This window comes from Gossypium arboreum, chromosome 11, assembly GCF_025698485.1.
Source record: "Gossypium arboreum isolate Shixiya-1 chromosome 11, ASM2569848v2, whole genome shotgun sequence".
Taxonomy (NCBI): Eukaryota; Viridiplantae; Streptophyta; class Magnoliopsida; order Malvales; family Malvaceae; genus Gossypium; species Gossypium arboreum.
The window spans coordinates 130847907-130867265 of NC_069080.1; the positions used below are offsets into that span (position 1 = coordinate 130847907).

Sequence of the window (19359 nt, forward strand, 5' to 3'; positions counted from 1 at the left end):
CTCTTTTTTCTTTTATTTTCCGTAGGCGGCCAAATCATTTTTATCTAAAAGAAATTTCCAACTTCCTTTTAGAAAATTATTTTTCCAACTTTCATATATAGCCTACGTCTCAAAGAAAATTCCAACTCTCATAGTCCAACATATTTCATATCAATCCAAATAAAAAAATATATTCCTTTAATATGTTGTTTCTTCGACTTGTTTTGGGGTCAATATTCATAGTTTGTTGCCTTACGACGCTTACAAATGGAGCTACACTTGCCCAAGATGAAGGTAACTCATAACATTAAGCTTCCATCCTTAATTTGGTGAATTTTTTTAGTAAATTTCTCTTATTGGTTTTTTTGTTATAGTGGAAGCTTTGAAAAGCATTGGTAAAACATTGGGGAAGGCAGAGTGGGACTTTGGTTTTGATCCATGCAGTCAACGCCATGGTTGGGTAGACCAATCTACACGCTATTATGCTAATAATGTTGTATGTTATTGCTCCTTCAACAATAACACTATTTGTCATGTCGTCCAAATGTAAGCATATTTATATATATATATATATAAAGAAAATTTATGCACCATCGTATTCTGTAGAAACTTGTTAGATTAGTTTGTGGATTATATGGTTTTTAATCATATGATCTAAATTTATAAAGAGAGCATATGCAATTCAACATTGAACAAATATGAGATGATATCAATTGAACGTACTTTATTACATATGCACATAATTATCGTGTTTAAGACATGATATTATGCGGTTAATCTATTCTATAACAATAATAATTATTTACCAAAAACTTTGGATGTCATATAAAGTTGATAATTATGAGCATCTAACAATTTTTAAATACCTTAATAATATTTGAGATTCAAATAATATTTAAATTTTTAAATTTCAAATTAAAAACTATAATATATTAATAATATTAAGCAGCAATATTTATATTATGTAATTTCATTTATTAAAAATATTTTAATTTAATAAATCTTATTAATATATTTTATATAAAATTTTAAAACAATATCTTTAAAATACGATGAAAAAGTATAGTTTGAATATCGATAATGAACTGACAAATATCTAAACTAACTAAGAAAATCGTAAGCAAAAACGTTAATGAATAGTTTATTAATGTAATTTGATTTATTAAAAATTATTTTTGTTTAATAAAATCTGAATAATATATTTTATATAAAATTTTAGAAATTTATTCAAACAACATCTGAACTAAATTTTATTATTTTTATTTCACCTTGAACTAATTTTAATAAGATTTAAGATAAGAAGTTTTAAAAAATAAATTAGTAAATAGTGTAGTTTTTATTTTATGATTATTATAGAATATAATAATAAAACATAAAAATAATAGATTCTATTGTTATAATAAAATATTATTATAAAATATAATTATTAAAGAGAAATCTGACTGTATACAAAAAATCCTAAATAATTAATGAAAATTAAAACTTAAAAACATGTGTTAATGGTAGTTGAATGTTATTATCTATGTTTTTCTGGGAATCGAAGCCTTTTACTTTACTGTTTTTCTTTAATATCCATTTACTTTGTTGTTAAATAATATATATGTATATATAAATGCCATGTGTTTTTAAATATATTTATAGTATTTTTAAATATATTTATAATTTAGTTAAATATATTATTTTTGTTATACTATTTATGATTAAAAAGTAAGGAAAGTAATTACATTTATATTTATTATTAAATATTTTGAATTAAGTTTTAAAATGTATAAAATTTTATATAAATTACTCATATTATATATATATATATATATATCAAATATATATACTAAAGTAAGATTTAGATATAAAAAAGTATGTTTATAATTTCATCTCTACGTTTTTTTATGGGGTTATTTATTGTTTAAAATTTATTTTAATTTTAACATTATCTTTAACTAAAATATGTAATTAAATTTTTATTAAAATTTAATTTTTAATTTTTTAATTTAAAGTTTCGCATATATTTTTCGATTTGTATCATTTTGATAAGATTTTGTAACATAAATATTCTTTTAATAGTTTAATTTGAAATTTACATATAATAATTGTTTAATTAAATGAGAATATTACTTTTAATAACTCTTAAAAATAAAACATTCAATTTAAAATTTTTAATCCTTGATTAAATGAAAAAAATGCTTTTAAGGTTTTTTCTCTTTTAAAAGAAGCTTCGCCTTTTTAGGTTAAAATTTTTTTGCTTTATCATGTTTAAAATTGCTTATAACCCATGAGAGTGTAATACGTTCAACTGCACTTGAGCCCACATTTTTTTGCATTAGCAACAATGCGAATACCAATTAAACTAAGACTTTATCAACAATTTTTAACTTCAATCTTGCTTCTAATTACATTGAGTATTAATTATTTCCAAAGTTGAGTGAGATTATACTTTTAAGCAATAGACTCCTGGTGCTAATTTATCCAGAACACTTGAACCCAAGAATTTATTAAACAACATCAAATTATTTTTACGTAATTAACTTGACCCTTAAAAAATAATAATTTATACTACTAAGTAGTGAATATTATACAATTTTAATCAAGGTTAAAAAGATGATATCGTCACTTAAAACGTAAACTTTGTTTGTATCAGAGTGATCAAGGCTCAAAATCTCTCGGGTACTCCCACTAAACTTGAACAATCTCCCTTTCCTGCAAGAAATGTAAGGGCGTTTTCAAAGTTCTTTTTCATGATATATTAAACTTATTTCTTTTTATCAACTTTCGATCAATTAATTAACTATATATGTATATCTACTAATTTGTTGTTTTAAAACTATTTCTTACAGTGACCTAACTCGAAACTATCTTAATGGCACCATTCCTCCGGAATGGGGTTCTTCTACGGGACTTATCAGCATGTATTTTTCTTTCCTCATTGTCTATCTATATATGCCTTCCGTGATGGTTCTGTGTCTTTCCGTATTGTGTGTGTATGTAAAAATGTGCACTTATTCACATATATATATTTACATATCTTTCATCATGGTTGTAGAAACAATACATACAATCCTTCATCTTTTGATTATAGAAAATAATGCTGCTAAATGCAACAAATGTGTTGTATTTCAGTTCTCTTCTTGGAAATCGATTAACTGGTCAAATCCCAGCAGAGTTAGCAAATCTCAGAAATCTTACCAGTTTGTGAGTTAGACTATAGCAACTTCGACTACATATAATATATCATCATTTCATGATTATTATTATTATTTTTTTCATATTTTTACTAAATGTCTAATGGATAATTAATTTTATTTATTGAAAAAAATTTGTGTAGAATCCTTGAGAACAATGGTCTTTCAGGAACTTTGCCTGCAGCACTGGGGAATCTATCCAATATTGAGAGATTGTGAGAGAGTCTCTTCCTGTTTTGAATTTCATTTCATTATATGCAGTATTTTTATTATATAAATTATTTAAAATATATTTTCTGGTTTTTTCAGGCATCTTAGTTCCAACAATTTCACTGGAAAAATACCTGAAACATTTGCTAGGTTGACTTCATTAAAGGAGTTGTAAGCAATTCTAATGTTCATTTTTACTAACTTATTTCATATGATATGTTTTATATATTATTTTGTATTCTCAACAGTCGGATTAGTGACAACAACTTCACAGGACACATTCCTGAGTTTATATTTCGAAATTGGAAAAATCTTGAACAGATGTGAGAATTTTAATTATAACATTTTTAATGCATTTTGTAAGTCTATTATTATTCAATTAAATGAATCCATCTTTCTTAATGACAGATATATGGAGGCAAGTGGTTTGATTGGGCCAATTCCATCCATTAATGTTACTTTACTTGACATACATGTAAGCACCGATCTTAACCATCAAGATACTGACATTATTCAACACTATGTGATAAAAAGCTGCTAATTAAATCCTTATTTATAATTGTATCTGTTTGTTGGATATTGCTGTACAGAATAATTAGTGACTTGAATGGAACTGATACATCTTTTTCACAATTGCTTATCGATGCCAATTTGCCTAAATTGGAAAGACTGTAAGCATGAACTCTGAAATAAGGCAAAGATTTATTAGAGTTATGTCATATTGAGGAGTTTAAAAAAAGTAAAAAACAATGGAATTATTTTGCGATTGAATTACAGGATGTTGAGGAGCTGCAATCTCATTGGAGAGATACCTGCTTCTTTTGGGACATTCACATCCATAAAGATATTGTAAGTATAATCTAGTGTTTTGAGAGGTCAGGGTTTAATTTGAATTTTTTTTATGAGATAACATGTGGTTTTAATATCATTTTTATATAATTTCTTGTAGAGATCTCAGTTTCAACAGACTCGGGGGAGAAATTTCAGAAAATCTTTCTACTCTTGATAACTTGAATTATTTGTAAGGATATGGTTTTTAATTTTAGTGTAGATTTCCTTTTCTTTTATGTATACACTCCTTTGGAACAAATGGAAATAAAAAGAAAAACTTGATGATTTCTTTTTGTTAGGTTCTTAAATGGAAATAATTTTACTGGAAAAGTCCCTTCATGGATACTGAATTCAAAGGAAAATATGTAAGATTCAGTTCTTATTTAATGTTGAATTCCTTTGATTAACCAAAATAAGATTATGCCGATATCAAGATTTTAATAAAGATTTTTAATGAAAATAATATTCTAAACTATTCTATTTGCAGCGATCTTTCATACAACAACTTCACAGACACAGGTGTAACAGGCTGCCAACAAAGTAATATCATGTATGACAAGTTTCTCATCTAACATCATTAGTGGATCTTTATTGTAAATGGTTATATATACATAATATTTGTAGTTGATTGTGGATCTGCAGGAACTTGTTCTCAAGCATTGCAAGAGTTAATAACTCGTAAGTGTTAAGACAACAACAATCATTAAACTAAGTTCTGAGATTTTAATGGCTTTGCTTTTTAATTGTTTAATCAGAGGAATTGTTCCATGTTTGAGAAGCCAAACTACCTGCCCAGCAGGATGTAAGTACAAATTTCATACTTTACAGTACACTTCATCTATGCTAATATCGATTTATATCTGATACACTACTCAATCGTCAGGTAGCGAATGGCCAATTAGACATACAAAAATAATTTCATCCTGTCTTAATTTTTTTTGTCGAGTGACTGATCCAAACTGTTGTTATATTCCTCAGTTTCGCACTCTGTTCATATAAACTGTGGAGGTGAAATAACAAAATTCAATGGCATCGATTATGATGCCGATAACAATCAAACTGGGCCTTCGACATTTCAACAAGGTACTAGGAACTGGGCATTTAGTACCACCGGGGTTTTCCTAGACGAAAACCATATGGACGACGTCTTAGCTTTTGACAATAGACAAGTTTCTATCAGTGGTGACGGTGCAGAACTCTACAGAAATGCAAGGCTTGCGCCTACCTCTTTGACATACTATCTTTTTTGTCTCGCCAATTCAACTTATAGAGTAAACCTCCATTTTGCTGAGATTCAGTTCACTAATGATCAAACTTATAGCAGCTTGGGAAGACGCATATTTGATGTTTACATTCAGCTATTATTTTTAGTATCATTCTTGTTAGTATGTTATCCTGATTCGGGGGAGTGTCGAATTTTTTATGTATATGCACAAATATTGCTTTATGACATGTAATTGCATGGAAAGTAAGGTTCAATGGAACGGATAATAATTGCAGGGAAAGTAGGAGTTGAAGGATTTCAATATTAAAGAATCAGCAGGAGGGATAGGCATACCAATAGTAAAAGAATTTACTATATTTGTAACCGATGGCACTTTGGAGATTGGTTTCCGATGGGCAGGAAAAGGGACTACTTCTATGCCTCAGGGAATCATTTACGGTCCTCTTATCTCAGCAATATCTATTTTCGAACTTAGTAGGTTTTCAATTCAACTTAATATTCTTTTTATGTTGTTGTTATAGCACATGTATACGTTGGAAATTGGCCTGCATGCAGCATGTGAATTTCCAACATGTCAAGAAGCAGCCCGAGCCATGCAACACATGCAGCAACAAAGGTGGATATGTAGCCCATGCAGATTCAAGCACGCAAGAACAAATACACATAAGTTATCCGGGTAAAGTATGTGCAAGAATTCATACACACAAGTTACCCGGGTAAAATACATGCAACTGAAGGGGTTGATGCTTCTTTTACATCTCGATTACATTTTGTTACCGTTTAACTATGCTTTTGTAATCTAGTTCATTTTGAACTTAGTTTAAGCCTACATTTGATGTAGTTTGATGATGTAGGAGCTTATGACCAACTTTACTTAAGTGTACAAGTTTAGTTTTGTAAGTTCCAATGTAATAAGTGGAGTTAGGTAGTGTTTAGGTAAAGGATTTGTTGATCTTTTGACCAAAGAATGATGGTATATGTAATGGCTTTAAGCCAATATTTCAAATGAATGAAAATTATCGATTTTCTTCCATATGCTCCATCTTTCTTTGCCTTCTAAAACTTCTAAGTTCATTCTTCATTCTTGACAAGAGCTAAAAGCTTGAACTCCAAGCATTTTTCCTTCATATTTTATCCGTATAATACGTTCTTCTTAGGTTCTCTTTGAAATTCTTAGTTTACCCGGTTAAAGTGTGTCAAAAACCCAACAATTGGTATCTAGAGCTGCATTCTTAAGGGACCTGTTCTAGCAAACTTTAAAAAAAACGATGGCTTCATCAGGCTTCTCACCAGCTGCACCTCCAGTTTTCAATGGAGAAGGATATCACATTTGGGTAGTCAAGATGAGAACCTACCTCTAGGCATTTGATCTATGGGAGGTAGTTAACTCAGATGTTGAACCAGAACCATTGAGAGCAAATCCAACAGTGGCTTAAATGAAGCAGTACTCTGAAGAAAAAAGTAAAAAGCACAAGGCTATGTCATGCATTCAGAACTGTGTTTCTGATGCTATTTTCACCAGGATCATAGCTTGTGAGACTCCAAAGCAGGCCTGGGACAAGCTTAAGGAGGAGTTCCAAGGTACTGAGAGGACAAGACAGCAGCAGTTGTTGAACCTGAGAAGGGAGTTCGAGAACTTAAAGATGAAGGAAGAGGAAACTATCAAGAAGTATTCAGACAGAATTATGGCTGTAGTAAGCAGCATAAGGCTCCTTGGTGAGCATTTTAATGAGGCAAGGATTGTGGAGAAAGTGCTCTTTACCTTACCAGAAAGGTATGAAGCAAAAATATCCTCCTTAGAGGATTCAAGGGACCTGACCAGCATCTCTTTAACAGAGCTGATCAATGCTCTGTATGCACAAGAGCAAAGGAGGGCCAGCAGACAGGAGGAGCACGAAGAAGGTGCCTTTCAAGCCGAAGCCAAGTCTACCTCGAGCACCTCTGCCTACGAAGGCAAGAATACCTGGTCAAACGAGCCTAAAGCAGATGGTGCAGGAAGATATCCTGATGTGCAGTGCAGATTTTGCAAGAAGATGGGTAATGTAGAAAGGGTTTGCAAAAACAAAGGCAGACCAAGATACAACCAACCCCAGCAGCCAAGAGCTGAAGCTCAAGTAGTAGAAGAAGATAATGACCAAGAAGAACAAGTTTTTGCAGTTTCTTGTTCAGCTGTTAAAGGAAAAGCTACAGATGGATGGTTGATAGACAGTGGTTGCACAAACCATATGACCCCTGATGCTAGCATTTTTAAGTTAATTGACAGAAGCTTCAAAACAAATGTGAAGGTCGGAAATGGACACTTCATCAAAGTTGAAGGCAAAGGAGATGTGCTGATAAGCACTCCTACAGGTACCGAACTTGTTAAAAATGTCTTGTTAGTGCCTGAAATTGATAGAAATTTGCTTAGCATTGCTCAACTGCTTGAGAAGGGCTATTCAGTTGTATTCAAAGGCAAAGAATGCTCGATTAGTGATCCTAGTGGATCCAATCTCATGACATAGCTATGATGAAAAAAGTTTTATTGTGGACTGGAATAAGAGTCCATATAGTGCCTACACAGCTGCTGTAGATGAATCCAAGTTGTGTCACAAGAGGCTTAGCCATGCCAACTACATGTCAGTGGCTCAGCTAACCAAAGAAGATTCGGTTGAAAATTTCACTAATTCAGTTGAGAAAGAAAGGAAATTTTTGACACTCAAAGAGGTGCATGATATGCATGGGAACCAATCATCTGCTCAGATAAAAGAATTAAAGGCACATGTAGCTAGCTTGAAACTTGAGTTGAAATCATTGCAAGCAACTAACAGAGATATAGCGGAGCAGTTAGAGAACAAAGCAAGTGAAGCAGAAAAACTGGGAGAACAAAATATAGGACTCCAATCCCGCATTTCAGAATTTGAAATAATGTTGGAAAAGAGAGAAAAAGAAATTTTTATTCTCACGAAGAAACTTGAGGATGATAACAGTGAATCATTGTCTGGTATGAAGAACTTGACTGCTCAGGAAATTAATCTGCTATTAGAGAAGGAGACGTTGCAAGCTGAGAAGGCTTTGTTGAAAGAAAATTTTGCATTTGAAGCTGATGAAGCATCAAATCAAGTACAGAGGTTAATGGATGAGGCAAAAACATTGCAGCAGCAGCTGGAATCTCTTCATATCCAGAAACCAAAACTGGAATTGTAGTTTGAGAGAAAGAAACAAAAGTCATCTGAAAAACTGAATGAAATAGAGAATAAAAAATCAGAGTTGAAGCAAATGGTCGAGGACCTTCAAAGATATTTGGAAGCAAAAGGAGATGAGAAAAATGATTTAGTGAACCAAATCATTAGAGAATGCTTAAAGAACAAAAGTTTGCAGCATACAAGCCAAGGAGGAGTGTTGGAAATTGGCCTGCATGCAGCATGTGAATTTCCAACATGTCAAGAAGCAGCCCGAGCCATGCAACACATGCAGCAACAAAGGTGGATATGTAGCCCATGTAGATTCAAGCACGCAAGAACAAATACACATAAGTTATCCGGGTAAAGTATGTGCAAGAATTCATACACACAAGTTACCCGGGTAAAATACATGCAACTGAAGGGGTTGATGCTTCTTTTCTGTCTCAGTTACATTTTGTTACCGTTTAACTATGCTTTTGTAATCTAGTTCATTTTGAACTTAGTTTAAGCCTACATTTGATGTAGTTTGATGATGTAGGAGCTTATGACCAACTTTACTTAAGTGTACAAGTTTAGTTTTGTAAGTTCCAATGTAATAAGTGAAGTTAGGTAGTGTTTAGGTAAAGGATTTGTTGATCTTTTGACCAGCCAAATGACTGGTATATGTAATGGCTTTAAGCCAATATTTCAAATGAATGAAAATTATCAGATTTTCTTCCATATGCTCCATCTTTCTTTGCCTTCTAAAAACTTCTAAGTTCTGTTCTTCATTCTTGACAGTAGCTAAAAGCTTGAACTCCAAGCATTTTTCCTTCATATTTTATCCGGGTATAATACGTTGCTACCGGTGCTCTGTTTGAAATTCTTACTTTACCCGGTTAAAGTGTGTCAAAAACCCAACAGTATATATAATGCTTTCAACCAAGATTTTCATGTCATCTTTGCTATTATTTACTATGTTATATTGTTGTAGATGGTGGACCTCGAGTAGGATCACCAATGTCAAAGACCGGTGGCATCGCGACAGCTGCAGTGGTCGATATTGTGGGCGGAGCAGTGTTTGCTGCTTCAGTGATTTTAGGCATCTTTTGGTGGAATGGTTGTTTAAGAGAAAAGAGTACATTGGAACGAGGTATTTAGACATAATATCATTATACTCTATTACATATAAAAGAGTATGGCAGCCGCACCGTCATTTTTCTACTGATACTCGTCACAATTGATCCTAATATCATATGTCATGTGACTGAAAACACGTTTGTGATAGCAATCTAAACCCGGTCATTCCTTATATTTGGCTTAACATGTTCCACAGATCTAAAAGGTATAGAGTTGCAGAAAACTTCCTTTACCTTAAGGCAAATTAAAGCTGCTACAAACGATTTTCATGATTCTAATAAGATCGGAGAAGGTGGTTTTAGTCCCGTTTACAAGGTAACCGTATGCAACACTTTCTGCAGGGAAATTGTTCATGATGGAACCTGGTAATCATGTTTTTTTCATTTCAAATGCAGGGCGCTCTAGCAGATGGCACTATGATCGCTGTTAAGCAGCTATCAGCTCGATCTAAGCAAGGAGACTGTGAGTTTGTGACTGAGATTGGCATGATTTCAGCTCTACAACACCCTCATCTTGTAAAGTTGTATGGATGTTGCATTGAAGGAAATCAACTAATGCTTATATACGAGTACCTGGAAAACAATAGCCTTGCTCGTGCATTATTTGGTACAATCCTCATCCAAATGTCTACATGTTCTAACATGAATGAGAAGTACGTAAATACATATAACTGAGCTTCTTTGTATTTTGGTAATGGAAAGGTCCACAAGAATCTCAGTTGACATTAGACTGGCCAACAAGAATGAAGATCTGCATAGGGATAGCAAGAGGATTAGCTTACCTCCATGAAGAATCAAGGTTGAAGATTGTGCATAGGGACATAAAGGCCACTAATGTGTTGCTTGATAAGAATCTAAACCCTAAAATATCGGACTTCGATTTGGCCAAGCTTGATGAAGAAGATAACACCCATATTAGTACCCGAATTGCAGGAACTTAGTAAGTCTCTTTTCAGATTCATTCTCACTGTATTCGTTGATGTTAACCTATAAAAATGGTTGATATGAAACCTGTATTTAATTGATGGTGTTAAATTTACAGTGGTTATATGGCTCTTGAATATGCATTGCATGGTCGTTTGACAGAGAAAGCAGATGTATATAGTTTTGGGATAATGGCTCTCGAAATTGTTAGTGGGAGGTGCAACACTAGAACCTACCCAAAGTAAGAACCATTCGTTCTCCTTGAATGGGTAAACTAACTTACCATTCTTTCTTCCATTCTTACTCGTTTTTTCTAGAAGAACTTTTTTTCTTCAATATATTGAATACATTTTCGTATCCAACACATGTACATCATTCCTGCTCCATGGTCCTTAATGATTGAATTCATACTGTCCTACTCTTCAAGGGTTCATTGGAAAGCTTTTAATAAAAGCTATCATACATATGAATGATTATACCTCTATCCATATTCGAATATGTATCGAATGTCAAGCACATATCATATATAAAAGACACAAGTACTTTATATACATGAAAAAGAAAGCTTTTGCATTTGTCAGCTTGAGTTTCATTTTTTTATTAAATGAATTTGAATGTGGAAATTAAATTTGTGTTCTATAGGCTCATGTTTGGAAAGAGAATGGGAACTTGTTGGAATTAGTAGATACAAGGATTGGCTCAGATTGCAACATAGATGAAGTGATGGCAATGATCAACATTGCACTATTGTGCACAAATCCTACTGCTTCAGCTAGGCCTTTATTGTATTCAGTGGTAAGCAGGCTTGAAGGCAAGGCTGAAGTTCAGGAATACCTCACAGATACAAGCATTTCTTCAAATCATCAAATGAATGCTAAGACTACGAAAAAGTTGTATTGGAAACCTGAAGAAGATGATACAGATATTAGTCAAACGAAGAGTATGTCAGTTGATGGGTTATGGACCACTTCTACTTCTGCTGTTGATCTTTATCCAGTTACTTTGACTTCTGGATATTGGCAGTATTAGTATAACTGATAAGTTAGTTAGACCATTATAGGTTGTTAAGTCAGTTAGATGTTAGCTATTAATAATATTAGCTCCTGCTCACTATTAAATGAGAGATGTATTCAGCAGTCAAGAGATAAAAAGAAAGTTATATTCTTCTTGATCATAATTCTCTTTTAGTTCTTCTTTACTATAATCTAACATGGTATCAGAGGTCCATTGATTCCTGGTGTTTTTTTGTTTCCTCATGTCTCATCCCTCCAGCCCGTCAGCTGCACACTCCGCTACTCCAGCAATGACTTCTTCTCTTGTTGATGTAGGTGTTGATAGTAGGTTCTTTTCTACCAAGAAAATAAGTGTTATTCTTGATGACACTAATTTTTTGTTATGGCATCAGCAAGTTCTTTTGGCAATCAAGACTTACAAACTTCAGCAGTTCTTGGATACATGCACAGTTGCTCCTCCTTCCCTCATTCCAGATGCTAATGGTGTTCTTTAGGAGAATCCTGAGTTTGTTAAGTTTGAACAGCAAGATAGTGCACTTGCTTCATGGCTTCTGTCTTCCGTCAGTCAAACTGTTCTTCCTTATCTTATTGGTATGGATACTTCTGCTCAAATATGTAATGCTATTGTAAGTCTGTATGGAAGCAAAACTACTTCTAGGTTAATGTTTTATAGACGTGCCCTCCATTCTCAGCATAAGGGTGATTTGTCTATGAAAGATTTTTTGATGAAGATTAAGGGGTACTGTGATAACCTTGCTAGTTGTAGAGAGGCCATTAGTGATCATGAGCACTTCACTGCTATTCTCAATGGCTTACCATCTGAATATGAGTCAGTAATCACAATAATAATTGCCAGTCTAGTTTCGTACAATGCACAGAGTGTAACTACTATGCTACTTGATGCTGAAGCTCGTCAGCAGATACTCATGACTGACGTTCCTAGCTCAGCCAACGTTGTGACTCATCAAGCTATTGATTCCACTACGTCTTCACCAGCTTATCGGCCTCTCTCCAATACTCGAGGTCATGGGCGTGGTCGCTCGTTTGGCTCATGTTTCAGTGTCAGTTATGTGGCAAGCAGGGTCATCTTGTAGACCGTTGCTACTATCATTTTGATGCATCATACAAGAGTGCGAGTTATAAACCCCCTCCACCACAGGCAAATGTTTGCGTGTATGGTCCTGGATCTCCTATAGTGCCTTGGTCTCACTCATCCCCTGTGACACCTTCAACTGCTCCTTCTGTCCTTTCATCAGGTTGGTATTTTTCACCTACTCCAGCACCTACTTGGCATAATTCGTTTCTAGTCAATACTCCACAGCCTGTCGTGCGACTACTTCGGTGCCTACCTCTCAAGCTCTCATTGCGACTCCGGAAGTTGTCAGTGACAATAATTGGTATCCAGATTCTGGGGCTACCCATCATCTTACTCACTCTCCGTCTTTACTGGGTGAAAGCACTTCCTACAACAACCCAGGTAAGGTGTATGTTGCTAATGGTGCTGCTCTGCCTGTTTTATCTACTGGTCAGTCTTCTCTACTTACTCGTACGAGACCATTATACATGAGATCTTTACTGTTTGTACCTGGTATAACAAAGAATTTATTGTCCGTGTCCAAGTTCACAAAAGACAATCAGGTGATCTTTGAATTCCTTCCTACACAGTGTCGGGTACATGATCTCAACACCAGGGAGGTACTTCATCAAGGCTCCGTTCATCATGGTCTCTACAAGTTGCACTTACATGGCTCACCTCACGGTAGATTGCCTTTCGCCCCAGCTTAGTGTTTTACAACAAGTTCGACAGTTCCTATAAATGTCTGGCATGCTAGGTTAGGACATCCTTGCAAAACTGTACTTGCAAAGACTCTAGTTCGTTGTAATGTACCTCTTGGTTCAACTAATGAATTGTCTCATTGTATTGCCTGTCATCTGGGTAAAGAGCATAAATTGCCATTTCCGAAATCTTCTACAAAGTATACTGCTCCCCTTCAATTAGTTGTTGCGGATGTTTGGGGACCAGCACCAGTCCCTTCTAATGGTTTTTACTATTACGTTGCATTCACTGATGCATATACGTGTTATACTTGGGTTTATTTTTTGAAGAAGAAATCTGAGGTGCTCATTGTTTTCACTCAATTTCATAGACAAGTTGAACGCACTCTGGGTTGTAAACTTCAAACTTTGCAAATGAATGGGGGAGGAGAGTTTCAAGTGTTGAAGTTGTACTTGGCTCAACATGGAATTGTGCATAGGTTTGCTTGCCCCTATACGTCTGCACAAAATGGTATTATTGAACGCAAACACAGACAGATAGTAGAAGCTGGTATCTCTATGCTGGCCCATGCAGCAATGTCATTGTCCTACTAGAATGATGCTTTCAGCAGTGCTATTTTTTTTTATCAACAGGTTACCTTCCTATCCTCTTGACCATGTTTCACCATATGAGAAATTATTTCAGTACCTCCAAACTACTCATTTCTGCGTGTCTTTGGGTGCATGTGTTTCCCTAATCTCCGGCCCTATAACATTCATAAATTACAATTTAGATCCATACCATGCACATTTTTGGGATACTCTCCGTTGCACAAAGGCTACCGGTGTCAAGATAGTAATGGTCAGGTATATGTGTCTCGTCATGTCACCTTTAATGAGACTGCCTTTCCTTTTAAAACCGTCACCTCAAAGTTGGTCCCACAATCACCTTCATCCCAGACTAGCTCTCACTTATTTGTTTTATCTTCAAATTCCCCATCCAATACTCACCCACCAACTGTTCCTAGTTATTCACCATCAGTGCCCTCATTGTCAGCTGCATCCCAATCACAATTTCCTAGTCCAGTATGTTCTTCTTCACCAACCTCTGTTCATAGCATCTCAAATACCAATCAATGCAACCAATCACTTCCACCAGCCTGTGTTCCACCTAATTCTCATCCTATGGTTACTCGTAGTAAAGTAGGGATTTTTAAACCTAAAGCTTATATGAGTATAGCACAGAGTTCTGCTGATCACACACCTGCTGACATCCATGAAGCAATGACCAATGAATCTTGGAAAGATACAGTATATAATGAGTTGCATGCACTTCTTCAAAATCGCAAATGGAGCCTCTGTCCGCTACCAAACAACAGAAGAGCAATTGGTTGCAAGTGGCTATTTAAAGTAAAGAAGATGGTTGATGGTTCTATCGAGCGGTACAAAGCTCGTTTGGTTGCCAAAGGTTTCTCACAGCATGCTGGAGTTGATTTTCAAGATACCTTCAGTCCTGTAGTTCGAGTAGCTACTATTCGAACCATTCTTGCTGTTACGGTCATGAAAGGGTGGCCATTGAGACAAGTGGATGTCAATAATGCTTTCCTCAACGGGGAGTTGACAGAGGAGATTTACATGACTCAGCCGCCTGGATTTGAAGAGGTAGGTCCAAATGGTCAAAAGTTGGTTTGTAAGCTCAACAAGGCTCTCTATGGCTTAAAGCAAGCTCCTCGGGCATGGTTTCAAACGCTCAAACAGTACTTGGTTGGTCAGATTGGGTTTCATGCATCAAAGGTTGACCCTTCGTTATTCATTCAAACCACTTCAGACAGTCATTTGTTCCTTATGGCATATGTAGATGATATTGTGCTCATAGGCAGTTCTAGTAAGGAAATTGATAGTGTTGTTCAACAACTTCATCTCAAGTTTGCTCTTAAAGACATGGGCCAGCTCAATTTTTTCTTGGGTGTTGCTGTACGTCATACTCCTCAGAGGTTGTTCCTGAGTCAGAAGAAATACATTACTAAGATCCTTCATAAGACTAGGATGGCAGGAGCGTCCACTACACCAACTCCCATGGTGAACCTCCCTAAGCTTGTTGCTTCTGATGGCAGTCCCTTGTTTACTGATGGACATCTGTATCGCAGTGTTGTTGGTATGCTCCAATATGTTTGTATCACTCGACCTGATCTGTCTTTTTGTGTTAATAAACTTAGTCAGTATATGAATTCTCCAAGTGAGTCTCATTGGAAGGCCGTCAAACAAGTGTTGAGGTATATTATTGGCACTTTAGATCATGGTCTATACTTCTCAAAGGGATAGTTTGCATTAGTTTGCTATTCTGATGCTGACTGGGCATCTTCCTTGACGATCGACGCTCCACCACTGGTTATATTGTTTACTTAGGGGCGAATCCTGTTGCTTGGTGCTCCAAGAAGCAATCAGTTGTATCCAGATCCTCATCTGAAGTTGAATATCGGAGCCTAGCCAATTGTGTGTCTGAGTTACTGTGGGTCAAGTAGTTGTTAGAGGAGCTCAGCATACCCCTATGTCAACTCCCTGTGGTCTAGTGTGATAACACCTCTACTGTCTCGATGGCTGCAAATCCTACGCATCATGCTCGAGTTAAGCACGTGGAAATTGACCATCATTTTGTTCGAGAGAAGGTCCTTGATGGTACACTGCAGGTTAATTTTATTCCATCTGAAAAACAAATTGCAGATGTCCTCACCAAGCCCATCACGCCCAAGCAGTTTGCCACTTTTCGCCATGCACTTCGAGTTTTGGCTAGTAACAATGTTGGTTAAGGACAAAATTTTTTTTCTTACAAGACCAGGAGAATATTAGTATAACTGATAAGTTAGTTAGACCGTTATAGGTTGTTAAGTCAGTTAGCTGTTAGCTGTTAATAATATTAGCTCATGCTCACTATTAAATGAGAGATGTATTCAGCAGTCAAGAGATAAAAAGAAAGTTATATTCTTCTTGATCATAATTCTCTTTTAGTTCTTCTTTACTATAATCTAACAGGCAGAATGGAGATTCAGCAAATTAGAAAATAATTTGTATAATTCTCTTATTTGGTTTTTCCCCAGAAAGTCTGAATTCCTTTAAAACCGAGGCTTAATTTGGTACATTAAAAAAAACAAAAAACAAAAAGTGACATTCAATTTAAAAAATATCATTTGTTGAGGCCAATAGTTTCAATTCACCAAAATTTCACAATTTATTGAAATACTTTTAAATATTTATAATAGTCCAATAACTATAAATAACATGGTGTAAATAATAAAAATATAATTTTTTGTTATTTATAAAGGGTTATGACTATTTATAATAATCGTTATGTCTTTTAAATATGCGAATTTTATCACTTAAATAGTTATGTTTATTTAAGAGATGTTATTTGAATAATTGTATCTTTTATTTTAATAGTTATATATATTTAAGAGATATTAGTTGAATAATTATGTCTCTGTGTGATTATTCATAAAAGACATCTATTGAAAGTTATGTCCCTAAGAAGAGACATGAGAATTCCTATAATTAAATAGGGGTGAGATTTCATTTCTTTTTATTCTTCCCCATCTTCTACTATTCTTAGATTGTTTTATAAAGAATAACTGTATAAATTATTTATAGAAATTAATTTTCTTGTTATACTCTGCTCACTGCATAGTGAACTACTTTCGTCAATGCAAAACATAAATAGTCATTAAATTTCATTGTATCTTCGAGGTTTGCTTCATTTGCACACTGATTATAGGTGGGAGCGAATAGAACATTAAAGATAGTGACTTAATACACACATTGGAGCCTTAACCTATTGATTCATTTCTTTCTGTTCAAGTTATTGTTTGTGTTCCTTTTGTGTGTTTGATATTTTCCTCACCGAAGTTCTGTACTAACAATTTTAAAGTTTTATTATTTTTATGATGGCTACTACAACACAAGAAAGTGGAACACTAAGGGAGTTTGGCTTTCAACTTTGTCAAACATTATTGGTTTAATTGTGACAATTTCTGACGATGGCAGGAAAAGATTGCATTTATTTTGGATACTCTTAAATCAGAAGAGACCGAAAACAAACATGTTGCTGCAACTCAAGAAAGGCAAACATGAGACAATGTTGATTACATTTTCATAGGCGACATATTGAATAATTTATCTGATGGTTTATTTGACACCTACCAAAACGAAGTCACCATTAAGAAGCTATGGGACAACTCGGAGACAAGATAAATGACTGAAGATGCTACAAATAAGAAATTTCTTGTTAGTCGTTTCAATAATTATCAAATAATTGATAGCCATTATGTTATAGAACAATGTTATAATGTTGAAAAAATATTGAATTAAGTAATATGATATGAAAATGGATGAAATGATCATTGTATCTTCTATTATAAACAAACTTCCTCCATCTTGGAAATACTTTTAAATAAGTTTAAAACATATAAGAAAGAGAAAAAATCTCTCGAGGCTTTCGCAAATCTTGTGTTGAAGAAGAATATAAAAAACAAGATTAAAACCTAAATTCTAAAAATGTCAAAATACATGTTATGGAAACAACATTCAAATCCTTTGAAAAATGAAAAGTCTTTCTTAAAAGCTTGTCGAAACCTTTTTTTTTTTGAAAAAGGAGTCGACTTTTATTTAAAAACGAGAATTAAAACGGGAGTCGCCACCAATCCTTTTTTATGATGTGTGATCGGGTCACCTCGTAAAATTTGATTATTTTAATAAAATGTTTTGATTTACTAAAACGATGATTTTGGTCAACGAAATTCGAGAAAATGAGTTCCGGAGTCCATTATTTGCGAGGAAGGATTAGCACCCTCGTCACGCCCAAAATTGATACCTAATTGATTAATTAATGTCTTAAAGTCAAAAGTTGAAAATTTGAAGAAGATTTTAAAATATGATCCTTTCTATTAAAGACTCTCTCGTCTCGAGGTAACAAAAAGTCACATCCCGTAAGTTAGGACATGACACTTTGAACCCTTGAGAATAAGCTTGCCTTTAAATTTTATATTGAAATTCCGTGTATTTGAAATTAAAAAGGATATTTGGCTATTTAGGTTTAACGAGAAAATCGAAACCCCGTAAGTAAGGATACGATTTCTTGAATTTCTAAAACACGATTGCCTTATTTTGAAAAATTTTCCCTTTTTTAAAAAAATAGCGAGTACAACACTTAACGATGTGCATTTATTTTGTTTGAAGTAAAATAAAACAATTTCTATTGGATAAATACATTGGGGTTTAATTCATGATGCGAGGACATGAAATAAAAATGTAATAATGAGCATAGAATAATAATACATGAATAAAATATTACACAAGTGAATGACAATAATATGAAAATACAAATAAACGAATTATATTACACATAATGGAAATAATCTCACAACATACACCAATTAAATACTAACATTAATAATCAAAGACCAATGAATTAAATAATATATATGACAATTTAAAAAATTAAAAGCAAATTAAAATAAATAAAATGTAAAACAAATTTTAAAATGATAATAAATGAATTTAAAATAAATAATGTGAAAATAAAATTTAATATCAACAATATACAAAACAATTTAAAATAGATTATATTAAAAAATTTAAAATAGGTAATATAGGCGAAAGTTTGAAATAAATAATATATGAGGGAAAAATTTAAAATAAATAATATGTAAAATAATTTAAGATAAATAATATATAAATGAGTTTAAGATAAATAATTTCAAAACGAGATTGACATAATATGCAAATATAACAGCTTTAATTGGTGCCGCAAGGAGGAATGGCTTCATCTCTTTTTCTATCCAATCTAAAAAGGGTAATTACTTCATCAAGTCCCTAAACAGTTTATATAATTATACTTTAGTCCAATGATGCCAATTACAAAGATGGCACCCAGTTTTTTTTTTTAAATTAGAGATGGTGACGCCAATAGTAATGATG

At 33.8% G+C, this 19359-nt stretch overlaps 1 protein-coding gene across 1 annotated transcript; it reads left to right on the plus strand.

The window, feature by feature from the left end:
• The first annotated feature begins 48 nt into the window (after positions 1-48).
• Positions 49-14007, plus strand: LOC108481511 (probable leucine-rich repeat receptor-like serine/threonine-protein kinase At3g14840). The gene is given in 28 exon segments (XM_053021410.1): positions 49-273; positions 354-525; positions 2615-2644; positions 2646-2684; positions 2811-2882; positions 3094-3165; positions 3299-3370; positions 3465-3536; positions 3614-3688; positions 3774-3840; positions 4143-4214; positions 4684-4736; positions 4839-4874; positions 4952-4998; positions 5175-5566; positions 5709-5895; positions 9574-9714; positions 9898-10016; positions 10097-10307; positions 10403-10640; positions 10743-10893; positions 11267-11646; positions 11897-11948; positions 12030-12086; positions 12132-12698; positions 12797-12893; positions 12959-13370; positions 13470-14007. Coding segments are annotated over 28 exon segments (4512 nt in total). The 5' UTR covers positions 49-182.
• Positions 14008-19359: the final 5352 nt, after the last annotated feature.